Here is an 18,502-nt window from a genome sequence, read left to right as displayed (position 1 = left end):
TTGAATAGGTGAAAGTGAAAATTAAAATTACACATAGTAAATACGAGATTACCTAAATACGTGAGCCGTACACACTACACAATATCGACGGTATTAAGTATTAATCATAGAATAATTGCTGAAAAATACAAAATATACTAAATAGGTAACAAAATATAAACTAATATCTACGACCTATGTACCTAGAATAAACACGGATTACTGCATATATATCATATTCATTTATTATATTATAAATATTTTTTTTTATATATTGAAAATAAATTACACTGAACAAAAGTTTACGCACATTTAATGTACAAAATTATAAGAGTATTAGCGTGTACTTATTAGTATTATTATAGATTAATAATGCTAATAAATAATTATTGTAACAAATAACATGCAAAGGTGGGATGAGAGATGTTTGATCACTAAATAGTGTCAACTAGTAATGTGTATACAATAAACCGGGTTTTAGCGTCTTGTTGCTAAAATGCTACAATAACGCATCTCGCATAAACAATAAGCATCTCTGAGACTCTGAAAGACACTTGTCTTAAAGGTTAACGAAACAGCAAGACACAACAACGGCACAGCGCATCGTCTGCAGACCATGAGAACCGCACACCGCTGCAGTGTGTTTTAATCCTGCGTAATGTGTATGGTACGCAGCGTACCTACCGTTAACGTCCGCCAAAATTCGCAAACGCAAAGCCACCGCGGCGATACTCTTGCGGTGAGAACCTCAGTTCGAACGAAGCGCCGAGATTGCCTGTACGGATGCAGATAACGGGTAACTGCTTTACATAATAAAATTGGTTAACGGACTAACAAGCACAGATGTAGACACGGAAACACGAAGTTCATAGTTCACGACTGGATTCCAGAGACCACGTCGAGAACTCGATTAAAACTGAGACTTCCGGCAAACCACCTGCGGGCTCAAATTTGCTGGTCAGTGGCGACCATACCAGCACCACTATTATAACTGTATGCAAACATCCGTGGAGGCAATGCGACGACCATAATTTGTGCGTTAACCACAATTTTTTTTGTAAGCGTTTATAGTTCAAATTTTTACTAAATATGTCTAAATCGCGAAAATGTTCACGTAATTTTGTAGTTGAAATTTCATAAAAAAATTGGTATCTAACGTTAAAAAATTCAACATTAAGTTTTCCTTCGAATAGCTATAGAGAAAACTCGAAACGTCATTATAAAAAAAAATAAGTTAAGTGAATAAGTTTAAATTTTCACGAAACCCAAAATACACTCATAAAATATTGATTTACTATCAAATAATTTTAGATTTTTGCTATGGGTAATTAAAATTACTAGTCATAGAAACTTGAAACATTCAGTACTGGATTTAGAACAGGTGCCACCCTAAGTCCTTTTAAATATGCCACCCCTACCCCAAGAAAAAAAAATGTAGCAAATATTTATATGATTTTTTTTTCCATTTCTTACAAAATTTACCGCCCTAGCCCCGGGCCTCACGGGACTACGCATAAATATGATCCTGGAAACATACACAAGTTGTTTAAATTGGCGTTTTCTGTATAAGATCTTATTTTAAAGTATTCACGTCATTAAAACATAAACCACTTTTTTCACCACTCAATTTAAAATATATATCCTAGGCTGACGAATCATCTCCGTTCAGAATCATTTTTCGTACACAATGATACCTATTATTGGATTCAAATTTAACACACACATTAAGTGATCTACCTATTCTATGTCCGATGTCCACTTCATACCTACTGTACAGCAGAGCGTTACCCACTTGACTACCTTTTTTTGAACTTCTGTTTGGAACTTACATATTATTTTATACTGTTTATAGGCACTGAACTAAATATAGTTCAGTGTTTATAGGTATCTATATAATTAATTTTTAAATTTTAAATTATTCCCGCTCTTTTATACCATGGTTGTATTGATAACCATTTTATACCTTACGTACAATTTTAAGTGACGCTTGGTTGATGACGGTGGTGTTTCAGTAGAAAACATGAACACTATAACCATTATATACTATTTACTATCTGTTTAATCTCAATCGTAAATTCGTATGAGTTTTAGATGCTTAAGATTTTCTATCCGACCCTTGTTTTCGTCCAATTTATTTTCTAGCTCTGTAAGTATTATTCAATAGTATATGTTTTGTCTATTATGTGGCTACATATACTCCGTAATTAAGTAATCAATTTACTGTTTCTTTTCATTTTGAATTCTTCGCCGTATTTTGGTTCTTCATTTGTTAATATTTCGGGTATTATGTTAAAACTTTTGTTTTATTCTTCTATGTTGGTTTAGGTTTATATAAAAAATTTATCTTGTATACATTTATTGTGTGTGTTTAAATTGAATAATTTGTTTCAATATTAGTGCATTTATTTTCATTAGGTAAATTATTTCAGTAAAAATGAGATTAGGCGATAGAAACCGTGACAGGAGTCGCAGTCCACTTAGATCTCGGAAAAGTGGTTGTAAAAAAGTATTTGTGTCAAACATACCATATGAATTCAAATGGAAGGAGCTAAAAGAGTTGTTCAAAAAAGAAGGTAATTATGTAGTTTATAATGAAATAGTACAAATTTAAGCTTAACTATTTTACTTGCTGTGGTGGATTTATGAAAAAAGGCCCAGTCGGCAAACATTATGATTGATCAAATAAAATAATTCAGTGGCGAAATTTTAAGAAGATTGAAAAATTATTTTAATGGTCTATGTAAAACGCTACAAAAGTCTTAAATTGTATTTTACTGATTTTAAATTGTCATAGCTTTTTTATTTGTTATATTATATTAACAATGCTTCGGCATCAGCATGTTACACTTATGGAAGAACCTAGGTAAACCACCGCTGTGAATAAATTGATAGCTCCCCCCAAAGAAAAATCTGGCTACGCCACTGAAATAATTAAAGTAACATTTTTGTTTTATATAGGTTTTTTTAGTTAATTAATCTTAATTGTTTAATAGTTTATAATAAATTATACTACAAAGTAGGTACTACAAATTATTTAGGTACCTATTTCTAAAATTCATAGTCAACATTTCTATCATATAACTCTGTTTTATGTAAAATATTCATATTGAAAGAGGATTTTCATAAAACAAAAATATAATAAATTAAAAAAAAAATTTATACATTTAGTTCTAAAGCTATTCTGTTAGTTATCTTTAATTAATTTTCTTATTTTAACTCACAGATAAAAATAAATATTTATAGATTGATACTATACTGGTACATGTTTGAAATATAGTTATTAATTATTATCACTGTAAATGCACATATGACACATCTTAGAATTATTAAAAAAAATGATTTTATACAGTGTTTTAAATATACCTTGTTATAAAGTTTTAAGAGCTCATTCCATGGTTCATCCATCCTAGATCACAATATCCAAATGTTCATACATATTTACAACATTAAATCCTTCACTGATTAAGGTAGTGTCATTAGTAATACAATTATAGTCAATATTATGCAAATTATAAAATGGTAAGACGTTAAAAATATGCATGAGGAATTACTCTTAGCACCAAAAATAATGTCGAATTTGGATAAAACCGTTAACCTAATTTAATTGGCTATGTATAAATCATTAATGAATAGGTTTTTTTTGTTTTAGTTGGCGATGTGTCTTTTGTAGTTGTTTATTCAGATGATAAAGACAAGTCTAGAGGCTGTGGTACAGTTGAGTTTGACAGAGCAGATTCAGCTCAAAGGGCTATTGACAAGATGCATCGTTTTGATATAAATGGAAGAAAATTAGTTGTTAAAGAGGTATTTATTATAACAAATTATATTTTAATATTAAATTAATTATATGTTTTGATCTATTGTAGGATGATATCGAAAGAGATAAGAGTGGACGTCCACTACCTAATGGACCACGTAGTAGTGGTGGTGGTGGTGGTGGTGGTGGTGGTGGAGGTGGAGTTGGTGGCGGCGGCGGTGGTGGTAGTAATATCCCAACCAGCATCAGAAGTGTTAGTAGAATGCCTGTATCCGATGATTTTCAATGGGACAATACATACGGACTTTCACCTCAATTTTTAGAATCACTGAATATTCGTGGTCCACTCATCAATCGTATTTTTGTTGCTAATGTAAATTAAAAATTTCTTTAAAATATTCTGATGTTTAATTTGATGTTTTAATTTTTATTTAGCTTGATTACAAAGTTGATGAAAAAAAATTAAAAGAGGTATTTAAACTTGCTGGACGTGTATTAGAAGTTGAAATATTTTCAGATAAAGAAGGAAAAAGTAAAGGATATGGAGTAGTCGAATATAATCATCCAGTAGAAGCAGTTCAAGCTATTTGTATCCTTTAATAGTGTTTGTGTTTAAACTTTCTATATTTAATGAATAATTATATTTTAATATTTCTTAACAATTACCAACAGCTATGTTCAATAATCAATTTTTATTTGAACGTCCAATGTCTATACGTCTTGATCGTACAGATAAAGACCCATTAGCAAGACTTCCTGAAGGCTTAAAATCAATAGGAATGGGTTTAGGTGCAGGCGGAGCACCATTGCATGATGTTGAAAGTATGTTTTGACAAATTTAAATTATAAGAAACAAAATAATTTTTTTTTTTTTTAATTTATTATTTTAATAGTAGCGTGTGGTCAAAATAATAACTGTTATATACTAAATTAAAATGACTGTTGTATCAATTATAATGTAAACATACATTGCCCAAATGTAAATGAACAAACCATTTCATTATATTTTATTGATATAGTTACTTATATGATTTTATCTATAAAAAATACTAAAATGTACAGTAATTCAGGTAATTTTTATCTAATAACTTAAAAAAAAATCTGCTTATTGCTCACTTACTTATATTTAAACTTTTTGTATTTCTTGCATTATGTACTTATCTTAACCAGAGTAAAATGACCTGTTACATGCACTAACAATCAATCAAAACAATCAATAACCAATTCCACAATAACTAGCATAATACATCTCTCTGCTTTTCATCTTATTTTCCCTTTAGGTATATATGGTATATTTCTAGTTAAAGTTTTTAAAAAATGCATCACTGAAATAAAATAAAACAATTTCTGTATAAATAAATATTTTTATTTTTTAAGAAAGAAAATTCCACATTATTAAAACATAACTATGTGATTGGTATTAAATAAATATATAATTTATATTTGATAATTTGTTCAATCAATATTCTATTATGTATTTCAAGTACCATTTTAATAAACATTAAATGACCTCAATTATTTATTTTTTTATAGGAAATCTGCCATCAAATAATCCTTCACCTAACCAATCTCAGTCATTATCTACTCCTGTTAATACATCTGCTTTAGCTGTATTAAGTGGATTAAGTGCTGATAGATTAGGCATTGAGACTCAGAATCGACGTTCTCGTAAGTAATTTAAGAAATTTTAATTTATAGATCTTATATGTACCTACTTTGATTTTATTAAGTTGGTGGAGTTAACGGACTGGGAAATTTAAGTGCTAGTGATTTGGGCATTGGAACAAGTCTAGGGGCTGCTTTTGGATCTGGTATGAATACTAGTGGACCTGGATCGATGAATAGTTCTTCACTACATCAAAGTAATTTATTTTAATATGTATTTATATATATATGTATAATGTATTATATATATATTATAAATATTTAAAAGTACAAAATTATTTTTAGTTATTTTAAAATATTTAGTAATTAAATTTTCCTGTTTAAAAATGTATTAGTATTTTACTTCATCAATATTTACAAACTTACTATTTATTATGTTAAATCAGCCTGAGTTGAATTAATTATAGGTTTGTTTACTGTTTACCCTTTTACCATTAACATATTAATTTTAGAATTTTTTTTTTGATATTGGTAGAAATATCAAATAGCTATCAAAATTGTTGTCTTTAGTATGTGTTTTATTACTAAGTCAACTTTGATAACAGTAAAATGCAAAAATGTGATTGCATTATGATTTGATTTGTTTTCTGAATAGTGTGATGAATGTATATTATATTTACAATATTTTTTTTTCTATCTATTATTTTTTGTTTCTTTTAAGCAGTTAATATTTTTCAATTTTAAGAGTGGTCTATGTTTGCTAATTGGATCTATTCTAGTTAATATATTGAGGTGTCAAAAGTAAATAAATCCTAATAATTTTAAAAATAACTAGGATAACCTAAATTCAACAAAAACGCAAACATCTGTAAATTAAATTATAGTTAAAAATAAAAAAAAATTCTAAGTATTCATTTTTATTCTAAGTATTTATTCTAATTTAATAAAATGTTTGTTTTGTTAGTATTAAAAAAAAATTAAACATATTTCCATAAATATTTATATACTTTTTTTTTATTCAAAACCAAAGAATTATAAACACTTAAAATGTTTGCCTTATAACTATTTAAAGAGACAAGCACAATTTTTTTATTAGTATTAAAAATTAAAATTTTGTAATATTTTCTAAAATTTGAAAAATTAATACATTCATCAAAATTACTTACTTAAAACAAGGTAGAGTATACCTACTGTATAATTGTGTATAACTATTATCTACCACCTCTATTTTTTTTATATATATGTAAATATTTAGAATATAGCCCTATATCATGATACTTGTATATAAATGTTTAAATTTGGTTAATATTTATTTTAGACTCTCTCGGCGGTCGTGATTATGATTCATTGTCACTTGGTGTACGAAATTCAAGTAGTGGTGGTGGTGCTTTTGCTGCAGACTTTAGATCTGGATTGGGTAATTATTTATTCTTTAAACTTATATACGACCCTTAAATTAGTTTGTTTCTTAAGAACCGATTGCTAACACTCTGACATGGCCCCAGCGTCTGCGCTCTCTCCTTATTCACATTCCATACACACTGTCCCTCTGACCCAGGTTAGGTTGACTGCAGTTGCTTAGTAATACAAGACCTGGCACTTCAGTCTTTTCAATCGCTGGTTTAAATCCCATACCATGTGAATTCTTTCTTTTCATTTAATTTTCGATATCTTTCCCATAGTCAGTCACATCATATGTGGCTGTATCAAATGACTCCTCGTAAAGGTAATGAATATCACTATCATCAGCGGGTCAGATGACGACCAGGGTATCCACTATCACCTTTTGATGGTACTCATGTGTACAGCTTGGGAGAGGGAATTATGATACAGTCCCAAAATTTGGGATCTTTTCTCATCCACACACTTAGTGTCTACTGTCTCTCTGGGCCAGATAAGATAATATCAAGGTTAAATGATAAGATCTCTTAGTATTACTAGGCTCAGAACTTTGGCTGCATGGGTCGTAGGTTAAAATCTTATACTGTATTTAATTTTTTTATTTAATTCTCGATATCTCTCCCATGATCAGCCACATCACGTGTGGCTATGCCAGTACCCTCATTAATTAATCTTAAAATTTTTATTTATAGGTGGAGGTGATATGCATATGGGAATGGGTCCAAAAAAATCTGACACAATCATGGTAAAAAATTTACCATCAAATACAACATGGCAAAGCTTAAAGGATTACTTCCGTGATTGTGGAGACATTAAATTTTCTGAAGTTGGAAGTAAGGGATTTGGAATTATTCGATTTGCATCTGAATGGGATGCTGAAAGAGCAATAAGTATCCTTTTTATTTTAAATTTAAATTTTTGAAACAAGATAAATTCAAATATAAAACAGCAGATATTTCAATTTTTAGATCTATAAAGTTCTATGGTATATTTTGTTACAACAAAATTACAATTATTTTATAATATTATAGATCAGTGGTTTTCAAATAATTTTTTTTCGTGGAGCCCTTGAGATGCTAAAAAAAAAATTCACCGAACCCTAAAAACTTGAATTATCAATTTTACAACTCATAAAAATTGTGGATCAATAAATTGATAATATACAAAATTAATATAACATAAATGTAATTTGTAACAATTTAACAAATAATAAAATATGAATTTAATTCAAATGGGCTCGCGAAGCACAGTTTGAGAACCGCTGTTATTGATATTAATAATTTATGGCCAAAACACAATCGTATATTATTCATATTCAATTGTCATCATAATATGAAACATAAATTTTTAATATAGTGACTTTATTCGTATTTAATGTGAAAAACAAATAGGTGTTTATACAAATAATTTCAATGTATGGATATTATTGATGACTTTAGAATTTGTAGTATAATAAACCTGTTTAGTTGAAGAATAATGAAAATCCAATTTCCTTAACTATAAAATTTTCAGCTTTAAAAAATTTGTCAAGATTTGATGGTCATCTTATTGAAGTAGTATATTTCTAACTACAAGTGTAAGTAACCATTATTATAACTCAAAAATAATACATAATTTTAATAAACATACTAGTATAATAATTAATGTATGTAGGATAATTTAATTTAATACTTACTGTAACATAATTATTGTCTTTTTTGTCAAATACTGAAATTGTAGGCTTAAAATATTTTTCCAATAGGCTAATGACTGTGTTTGTTTGTGTTTTAGACATCAGTACTGTTTAAAAAATAACTTTCTTGGAGATTATAAGACAATTTATTCTTGGTCTATTTTTATATTTTTTGATTTTACAATGTCTGTGAGTCAATATCTTCTTTTTCCGATTTCAAGAATTCAGAATAAAATTGAATTAGTTTGTAAAATTGTCTTTTTTTTTCATAGTTTGTATTCTTAGTGGTATGTGAGAATAAATGACAAGATCAGATTTATGACATTTTAATTGGTTTGTTATTTTTATATTTTGAATTTGTTTTCCTCAACCTGTGTGTCTTACTTTGACATTGCATATTTATTCATCTTATACATTTGATACTGTATGTGATGTAGATGATTCTATACTTGAAATTAGATACATGCAATTTGTATTCAAAATCAAAATCAATTAATATCTTGGGATGCAGTTAAATAAATTTGTTTGAATGTATAATATTCAAACAATATTATATTATGTATTGATTTAACAGAACAAAGGTTTATTTTATATGACAATAAATGCTCGGAAGTTTTATAATATATCAATGTTTTTAATGTGTTTTTCATAGCATGGAAAATTTATAAATTTTATAATTATGAATAATTTGAGTTGATGTGTATAATATGCTTAATATTTTTATGAGGTAATAAAGAAAAAATTTAAGTATATAGGATATATTATTATTTTAATAAATATGCATCATCTTAAGTTAATAAGGTATACTTTTATTACTAATATAAAGTAAAAAAAAAAATTTTAAACAATAATATAGAACATACAGATGTTGAATGAATTGGTTCTTTATAATTAAATTTCACATTTATGGAATATATTTTAAAGTACTTTTATGGCAAAATTTCTTATTTTCTACTGTGCACATAATTATAGTGTAAACCAACATTTTAATAGTAATATACTTTTTAATTATTGATTATAAATAGTTTAGTATTCAAAATATGAAAGTTAGTGTATACATTACAAAAAGAAAACCTTAAATTTTGTTTTGTTAATGTAAAAGTGATTATATTTGTTTTACATTTCACTATAATGTATTGGAGAACACTCCTTAGTGTTTTGTTACAAATTAGTCATCCTTAACCTTATTATTTTAATAATAAACATACATATTATATGCATATTTATACTATTAGGTTTTTTTTATTTTGTTTTGTATTTGGAACAGCCATGGTAATTGAAGTGACCCTATTTTCCAGTCATTATACAAATAGTAATTTATTATTTATGATCACGTATCCAATACTTCATATTGTTTAATATTTTTTTTTAGATATAAGATTTTTTTTTTTTTGGATTCAGAAGAATTATGTTTTTCATATAAGTGAATAATTCATTTAATTTATCATTTTAATGTATTACAATACAAAATATTGAAAGAAATATAAATGTATGCACCTATTATTTATTGTTTATATTGTTTAAAGAAAACCAAATTCTATCTATAAAGTACACTTATCTTTCTATTTCTTTATTGGTATAATGTAAGTGAATTCAAAAGTTGCACTTTTGCTTATTCAATGCTGTTGTACTATTTTAAGCTTAATAATGTTCCGGTTATTATGGTTGATTTTGAGTGATCTATATGCTCGATCATTGCATTTAAATTTTCTAATAGAGTTCAAGTTTTTTTTTATATTAGGCCTTCTTTCGCTGTCCTCTAGTTGTATTTTACTGTTTTGGAGTTTGAAACAAGTAAGTTATTATATTATTTTTTTTTTTTTTTTTTTGTCTCACGGTTCATTTACGTTTATATATGTATAAATAAGTTTATTTTCAGAGCAATTTTATTGAAGACTTATTGACAACGATTAAAGCAATTTTGACAACTCTCAGTTTGATGTTGTATTTTTTGTCTTGTGCTTACAACAGGCATAACATACGTTTATGTTATGTAAAATGTTTGGACGTCTTGTCCTATAACAAAAATACATGTTTAAAAATGTCGTCTGTATTTATCATAAGTGGTATGCATTTGTTTTGGTTTGTTGTGTTTTTTGTCAACTCAGTGATCACCCGAGAGCCTGCCATCAATCTAGTGCTTCATGCTCAAGATTTCCTCTGTTTCATGTTTGAAATGCAATTTTACGTGATTATTTTGCTGGTGAAATCATCACTTGAAATGGTCACTCATAGGATATCCAACTTTTTTCATATGATCAAGGTAGAACGATATTAATCAAAGATAATTTATTTGTTAGTTGCTCATAATTTGTTTGTTAAACATTGAGTTTAATTGTTAATTGAATAAGATATTATGTAACAATTCTCAAAATACAATAGAATTTAGTTAAAAAGTAAATAAGTTGATTTAAATCAATTATGTACAATATTGTTTTTTTAACTTATTTATCAATTGATGATATTTATTTGAAAAAAAAAAAAATACAATTTTCTACAAATCTATAACGTGATCTTCGAACTATTTTTCTTCATTATTTGCGATACAAAATATGATAACTGTTGGTAAATATTGTATTTATTTCACAGTTCAACTATGTACATGATACATCATCATCTAAGATAGTATATAGAATTGATATTCAAATTTCATAAGATAATATGAAGTTTATTTGTTTTCAATAGTTAATATTTTAAACATAAATATTAACTAATTAATTATAACTTATAAGTATATTTAACGCTGAATAAACATTATTAGAATGTTATTTTTATTTGTTCACATACAGGAAAACAAAATTGATACAAAACTTATTTTGCCAGATTATTTTGCAAATTGTTTAGAAGATACTAGATTGTTACATATGGAGATATTTGACATGATGGTAAATGTTAATAAAATTTATGGTCTTAATATATTAACCATAATTATTCAATCAAGAATTTTGTTCGCCATAAACTTGTATTCATATATTACGAGTTTTTCAGTAATTGGACTTGTAGAAAGTATTGCAACATTTCAAAGAGTCACATTGCTATGTTATTGCAGTGAACTGATCAAACGAAATGTTAGTTATAAATAGTTGTAATGATCAAATTATATAATTTTATAAGACTAATTAGTTTTCAGGAAAATATTATTAAGAGTATGGTAAATGAAATGGATATAAATTTATTGCCCGGAGACAATTATAAGCAACAGGTGTGCTTTTTTTTTAGATTATAGATATTTTTTATTAATAATTTATTTATTTTTTCTTTAGAGACTTTTATTTAATCACCAAGTACAAAAATTGAAGTTTGATTTGGAGGCTTTAGAAATGTTTCCAATAAATTTAGAAACACTTCTATCTGTAAGTTGAATGTAACTAAAATAGTAAAATCAAATAATTCTAAATAAGGTAATATTGGAAGGCTAATGTTACTTTTTTTATAGATTCATACTATTTTTAAAAAAAAAAATTTATACAAATATTCTTGCCGTTGCAAAATGAAAATAGGTTAAACAAGGTTAAAATTTACAAATAATAATATAATAAAATAATTATCTGTTATTAACTCTTTAGTTTTCAAAATGTATATTAATTTTACAAAAACTACTGCCCTGCAATACATTATTTAGTTAGCATTATTTATTTATTTTTTTTTTTTACATCTTCTCTTAACTGTACAATATGTATAATAATTAATATCGGGAATATCTCAAGTATAAAATGTATATGGTTAAAAAAAGCAATTATTTGTAAATTTCAACTTTTTCTAATTTTACAATCAAAAAAAGTAACATATCTTACATGTTTGTACCAAGAGAGGATTAAAATTCTCATAAAATACTTATTAACTTCTCAATAACCACATTTTTCGTATATGAACACATTGTGAATATATATATTATGTGTGTATATAAAATATAAGTATATAATCTGAAAATATTTAGATATTGTCATTTAACAAATATTTTAATGTATAAACACTATTAACTACTAATTGATTTTTTTCAGATATTAATAACTACTGCCAGTTACCTTCTTCTATTCAGCCAATTAAATTTAACTTTATAAATCTAAGATTAAACTGTGTCATTGTATTAAATAATAATTTATTGATTATTAGTGTTAATATTTCTTTGTTGATTAATTTTTAATTAATCTACCTAGTTTTATCACAAAAATTCTCAAATTCCTGTCTTTAAAATTTAGCTTATTTATAAATCAAAAATATTTAGATTGTACAAATTTAAATTTATAAAGTTAAGCCATATTACTAAAAAATGTATAATTATTTTAATTATTTTATGTAATTATAACTTAAAATATTTACAACCATCTAGTTTGTCTTAAACAAGTCATACATATTTATAGTTAAACAATTAAATATGTTTAATGAAGCAGTTATTTTACAATCAAAATAGGAAATTTAATTTTGATCTGATGTTGAGATAGGGATTTCTAAACTAAATCATGTGAAGTCTAGTCCTTTATTGAATTCATAAATTTTAAATATTGTATAAAAAGGATATTAACTGTGATTTGTGAAAGTATCAAACAAAATTTCAAATCTAATTAAAGGAATGATAAACAATGTTTCTAGATAAATATTGTTTTAAATTTTAATATTTAGCTGTTATAAATATTAATTAATTTTCAATCTTTACACAATGCCATATAGTACAAATATACATGTATGTCAATTTATGGATACAACTATAATATAATTTTAAGTTACATTCACATTAAATTGCACAACTATTATAACCAGAGAGTAAGAATTAAAAAAATAATTGGGTAATATTGGTATATACTGTAAATTATTAAGTTGGAAGGTGTTACAATCATAATATTTAATATTATATTGATTGTTGGTACCTATAACAGTAATTAAAGTTTGAAATTATAATAATTTTTTTTTTTTTTTGGTTAAGGACGCATTCAAAAGTATAATTTTAACTCTATAACAAAATAAATAGAATACAATTGAATATAATAGGTATTGCATAATAATATATACATTTTATGTAATAAATTATTATTATTTTATTTTTTATTACCCAAATACAATAAACCATATAAATAAAAAATAACAATCAACTATAAAAAAGTATCTATAACTAGATTATTTAATATAATTTAAATTGGTTAATCAAACTAAATTTTTAAAATTTAGTTGAAGAAAACTGTTAAATACCAGTTAATAATTACTAAAATAAAACCATAAGAAACTTTTTTGATACCTTCCATAATAAGATCACAAAAATAAAAATTCCAATAACAAATATTAACTTGATTAACAAAATTTCTGTAGGAACTTTAACTTCTTTTACTAATTTATTATTCAATAAATAAACCATTTTACTTTCTTTTAATAATCTAAGTTTTGTTTCGTCATCTAATTTTTCTGCCAAAGCATTCATTTCATTCCGTAGTTGATTTTTTGCCTCTCTTACATTAATATCGAAGTAAAATGCTTCAGATCCTTTTCCATCTGAGAAAGCCATTCTTTGTTTAGCCATCAGTATTTGACCACCAGATAGAATGCCCATATACATGTGATATATGAATGGTGACAATAGTACATGGTTTTCATTTTCTAAAGATAATAAGTAGTTGGAATATTCAGCCATGGCTTTAGTTTTTCCGGATGGCCATTTTTCTCCTAAATAATGTCGTAAGCTGCTTTCAAACGGTTGAGTACGAAATAAACCATTAATTTGTCCAAATTTATGTAAATTAAAATTTTCTTCTTTTTTCATTGCAATCTCTAGATATTGGTATACAACGTAAAATCGTCGTAATCCTTCTACCCATACTTTGCTATCTGTCATACCTGAAATATATAATTATTTTTAGTTATTGATAAAAGAGATTTTATCTTCATTTTTTAGAAAGTGTATGAAGTAAATAGAATCTCGAGAATATCAAAGATGGGTTAGTAACAGTTAAGGAAAAATAACTTTCACATTAATTATTAATAACATTTTAAACTGAAGTAATGAAGGTAGGTTCAGACTAATAAAGATTAAAATTCTTTAAAAACAAACATTTCATTATGTTTTAAATTGAACCTTTAATTCCAATAGTTTTTCATATCATACATAACCTTTCATAAACAATTCATTCTCATTAACAGAGTAAAAAGTATTTTATTAAATAAAATACAATTGTAGCACTCTCCTAATCAGTATTAATAGTTGAGACAGTCCACTATTTCTAATACTAGAAATACTTATATTCATAAAAAAATCTAATTAGAATTTTGTTTTTAGTAACACTTGATCAACTAATATTATACATTTATAAAGTAATCTTAACAAAAGCGTAGATTAATGACATATTAATGAGTGTGAATTTAAGTATTTAATAGCATTAAAAAGTAATGTTGCAGAGTTCAACAAAGGAGCACTAAAATAGTGTTTGTGTTTTAAAAGTGTTCTATCAGTCTTAAAATTCAAGATTTTACTATAGTAAAATGTTGGTCCAGGCATTAAAAAGAAATTGTAATTAAAAATCAGTTAAATGTATTTATTTCTCCAGGAAATTCATATTAAAACATAATATAACTGCACCAACATACATTTTAATTAATTATATAGCAATTAAAAACTAAATGTATTACCAATGGTCATTTTTGCATTAATTAAAGCATCACTAATTCGATGTTCTTTCCTTGTTGCCTTTCTCATTCGCTCAGTAAACTTGATTTCTTCAGCTGCTGAAGATGGCGGATTTTTATTATTCTCATTATTTTCCACTTCAGTTAACATAATTATAAAATAGTCTATTTTATAAAATAGATTGGGTTCAGTTAAAACAGTTATACTATAATTGAAATTAAAAACAAATTGTACATAATGCAATAATTAATACGATCAATTTTTATTAAAAATTAGAATTTTAGATGATATATCAGACCTAATACAGAATAGTTGAAATGAGTTCTGAGATAATTATTATGTTTTCATAATATAATATTATGATGTCAGAATAAATAATATGACTATAATCACGGATATAAATATGGCTATAACACAGAATAATATATAGAAAATAATTTATTATCTATATCTGTGGGCTATAATCATAGATAATAATATTATCATAGTTATTAGCACTCTGAGATAGATAAGATATCTTATCTATCTCAGTGGTTATTTTAGTAAAGCGCGAATTACTATGCAATTGCATATTTTTTTCCTTTTTACTTTTTTGGATTTTTGTCAGTTATCTTCACAAATCATAACAATTTGTATATAATAGAAATATGATTATTTTTCTGCATATTTAATGGTTATTTCATATTTTTACATATTTTTACAAAATTCGAAATGTATTACCTACATATATATCTAAGCAAAAAAAAATTGTGTAAAATAACATTCTGTCAAATAGAAATATATTAAAAATAATTTGGTTGGCATTAAATAATAACCGGAGCACGGATTTATATAAAATCGCTTATAATTTTCTTTTTCGCTTTTTTAGATTTTTTACAGTTATCTTCACAAATCATAATAATTTGAATCTAATGGTGAAATTTTATTTGTATATCTCTGTATATTTTTACAAAATTCGAGGTCTATTGCATATTAAGACAAAAATTTTTTATATACTTAGTTTATTTAAGTAATTAATTATTATAAGTAATTTAATTTGTGAATTTTATAGAAATAAAAAAAAATTTTCTTGCATATTTTTATAATTTTTACTGCGTATTATACGGCATCTTTCGATAATTTTTAGTACTTAAGAATCCGTGCTCTAGTTATTAGTTATTATAATGTACTATCTTTATATTGTTTAGGGCACGGACGTAGAGAATTAAATATAACTATAATAGAAGTATAAAATATTTTAGGGTAGGTGTGTTCCTAAATTCATTAATTAATCTAGTGAATTGTTCAGTGGATTGGTATTTGGTACACAGACTTCTATACTATATAGAAATCTGTGATTAGTAATAATAAATTTAAGAACACTTGTACTATACATTATGTCATTATATTATTTATAATATTATATTGATGTCTTTGGGTTTTCTAAAATTAAAAGCGTTAGTTTTCATATTCATTAAAAATTTAAAATCGATACCAATCCTGATCAAGCAATTATAATTATATAATACTGATTTTATAGAATTATTATTTAATAACAATTATATAATTTAAAAAGAAACATTGAATAAAATTTAATTTACTTTAATATGTTTTACTTATTATGTTAAAGTTCAAATTCTTACAAAATATGTCAAAATTGCAAAAATGTACAAGTTATTTTATAGTTGAAAAATCATAAATTTTTTTGTATTTATAACTAAGGTTAAAAAATTCTACATTAAGTTGTCCATAAGTTTTCCTTAAAATAGCTATAGCGAAAACTCGAAGCGTCATTAAAGCCTATGGGAAACAATTTTATGAGAGTGAATTTAAGTTATTATGAAATCGTGTTACTATTACGATTTATATACTCAAACGATTTCTAATATTTGTTATTATTTAAAAAGTGTAAGTCCTACATACTTAAAAATTCCACCAGTTATTAAGATTGGTATTTTCTTTACATGATTTAATTTTAAAATATTTCGCTTATTTTAATACTATTTATAGGCATTTGATATATTCGTAATTTAGTTTTTCTTTTTATAAATATATATAACAATTTTTTGGTTGAGTCAAAATACATGAACACTTAATACCTACAAATTTCCTCATAAGTTACTCTTATAGTGATTAAAAAACTTTATAAGAATGCATGGGCTATAGGCACAACTTTTTTTTATTAGTCTTTGAAGTTCAAATATTGACAAAAATTCATCAAAATCATGAATACTTGCAAATTATTTAGATTAAAAGATTCAAGATTTTCCATAAGTTTGGCTTACAATAATTATGAAAAAACTTAAATTTTTGGTGTTCAGGTCATTAAAACATAAACCACCCTTTTCCCCTAACCTAACCTATACCCGTGCGCACGCCTATGATCAGTTGGTATATCACCAATCTACTAGGTATTTAACTTTAATAAAATATTTTTGCAATATATCTATGATAAAAGAATAAAAATAAAATTATAATTTAACAAATACATTATTATATTACATATTTATAAATATTATAGTATCTTACTTTTTATTTATGAACATTTTAATAAAACTAATAAATAATTATCATTGCAAAACTAAAATCAAATATAAAATGCAATAAAAATGAAATTTTATTTTGTATGTTTTGCATTTTTTTCTTGCACATTTTGACTTTTTTTAGTGTATGTTAACATGCATATTTTAAAATTTTAAATGCATATAAATTCGGTCTTTACTTATACAACTGTTATAATATAATATTATTATAAACTTTGTTTATTTTTATTTCCCTGACGCTTTTGCAGTATTAGATTTTAAAAATTATAAAACTAACCATTAATTTCCCCACCAATGTAGTCGAAAATAAAAAAATCAAGTTTTTAATAAAAATAAAAAAATAATGTATTAAAATCCATGTATTTATCATTTATTTATCACTATAGAATAATATTGCTATTATTACATAATTAATGATATAATTGGAAATTGACTATATTAATTTTAATAAATAAATAAGTTTTCTTAACCTATTCTTAGTTTGGTAAATTTATACCATATTAATAATATATTATGTTCATTGTTCATATAATATTTTTATTGTTAATATTTTTAAATAACTTTTTATACATTTATTTACTATGTTCAGCAAATGGGTAATATAATAAATATTTAGAAAAAAAAAGCAAGATTAAAATTTCATTATTATCTTGATAGAGCGCTCTAAAAGCTTAGAAATTAGTCAAGTAGTGAAGCAGCTGTTTTCTCGAGCACTTTCAATCGTCATCAGATACGAGTAAAAAATATTTTGATGGTAAGGCTCCGCCGTTCTGTATAAACACAGAACAAAAAAGTAATGTAAATTGTAATATTAAGGACAAGTTGGACAACACTATAGCTGTTAAGTTATCATAAATCAGCAGGCAACCTGCAGGCCACGATCACTGTATTCCAAAGTTGGAACTTGAAGATTATTATTGCAGGCCATCGAGATATACAAACAATATAATATGGAT

At 25.3% G+C, this 18,502-nt stretch overlaps 3 protein-coding genes across 5 annotated transcripts; 2 read left to right on the top strand and 1 right to left on the bottom strand.

Moving 5' to 3' along the window:
* The first annotated feature begins 1,961 nt into the window (after positions 1–1,961).
* Positions 1,962–9,917, top strand: LOC114130351 (myelin expression factor 2). 3 transcript variants are annotated; one of them, XM_027995313.2, is made up of 12 exons: positions 1,962–2,125; positions 2,395–2,552; positions 3,629–3,783; positions 3,846–4,109; positions 4,172–4,325; positions 4,409–4,558; positions 5,270–5,404; positions 5,467–5,598; positions 6,660–6,758; positions 7,435–7,632; positions 8,255–8,318; positions 9,682–9,917. In XM_027995313.2, the coding sequence occupies exons 2-11, from the start codon at positions 2,414–2,416 to the stop codon at positions 8,308–8,310; spliced, it is 1,482 nt and encodes a 493-aa protein (XP_027851114.2). In that variant the 5' UTR covers positions 1,962–2,125; positions 2,395–2,413; the 3' UTR covers positions 8,311–8,318; positions 9,682–9,917. The 3 variants fall into 3 exon arrangements, with proteins under 3 accessions (XP_027851114.2, XP_027851113.2, XP_050055012.1); XM_027995312.2 differs by lacking the exon at positions 9,682–9,917 and adding an exon at positions 8,513–8,744; XM_050199055.1 differs by lacking the exon at positions 9,682–9,917 and having other exon boundaries at positions 8,255–8,744.
* Positions 9,918–9,994: 77 nt separating this feature from the next.
* LOC114130356 (uncharacterized) lies at positions 9,995–12,523 on the top strand. Its single transcript, XM_050199063.1, has 5 exons — positions 9,995–10,677; positions 11,204–11,482; positions 11,545–11,616; positions 11,678–11,767; positions 12,416–12,523. The coding sequence occupies exons 1-5, from the start codon at positions 10,354–10,356 to the stop codon at positions 12,473–12,475; spliced, it is 825 nt and encodes a 274-aa protein (XP_050055020.1). The 5' UTR covers positions 9,995–10,353; the 3' UTR covers positions 12,476–12,523.
* Positions 12,524–13,439: 916 nt separating this feature from the next.
* Positions 13,440–15,454, bottom strand: LOC114130339 (uncharacterized). The gene is made up of 2 exons (XM_027995298.2): positions 15,027–15,454; positions 13,440–14,237 (listed from the first exon to the last, which is right to left on the bottom strand). Exons 1-2 carry the CDS (start codon positions 15,172–15,174, stop codon positions 13,612–13,614), a joined length of 774 nt encoding a protein of 257 aa, XP_027851099.1. The 5' UTR covers positions 15,175–15,454; the 3' UTR covers positions 13,440–13,611.
* Positions 15,455–18,502: the final 3,048 nt, after the last annotated feature.

Source organism: Aphis gossypii, chromosome 2 (assembly GCF_020184175.1).
Source record: "Aphis gossypii isolate Hap1 chromosome 2, ASM2018417v2, whole genome shotgun sequence".
NCBI classification, from domain to species: Eukaryota; Metazoa; Arthropoda; class Insecta; order Hemiptera; family Aphididae; genus Aphis; species Aphis gossypii.
This window is presented reverse-complemented; position numbering and strand designations above follow the sequence as displayed.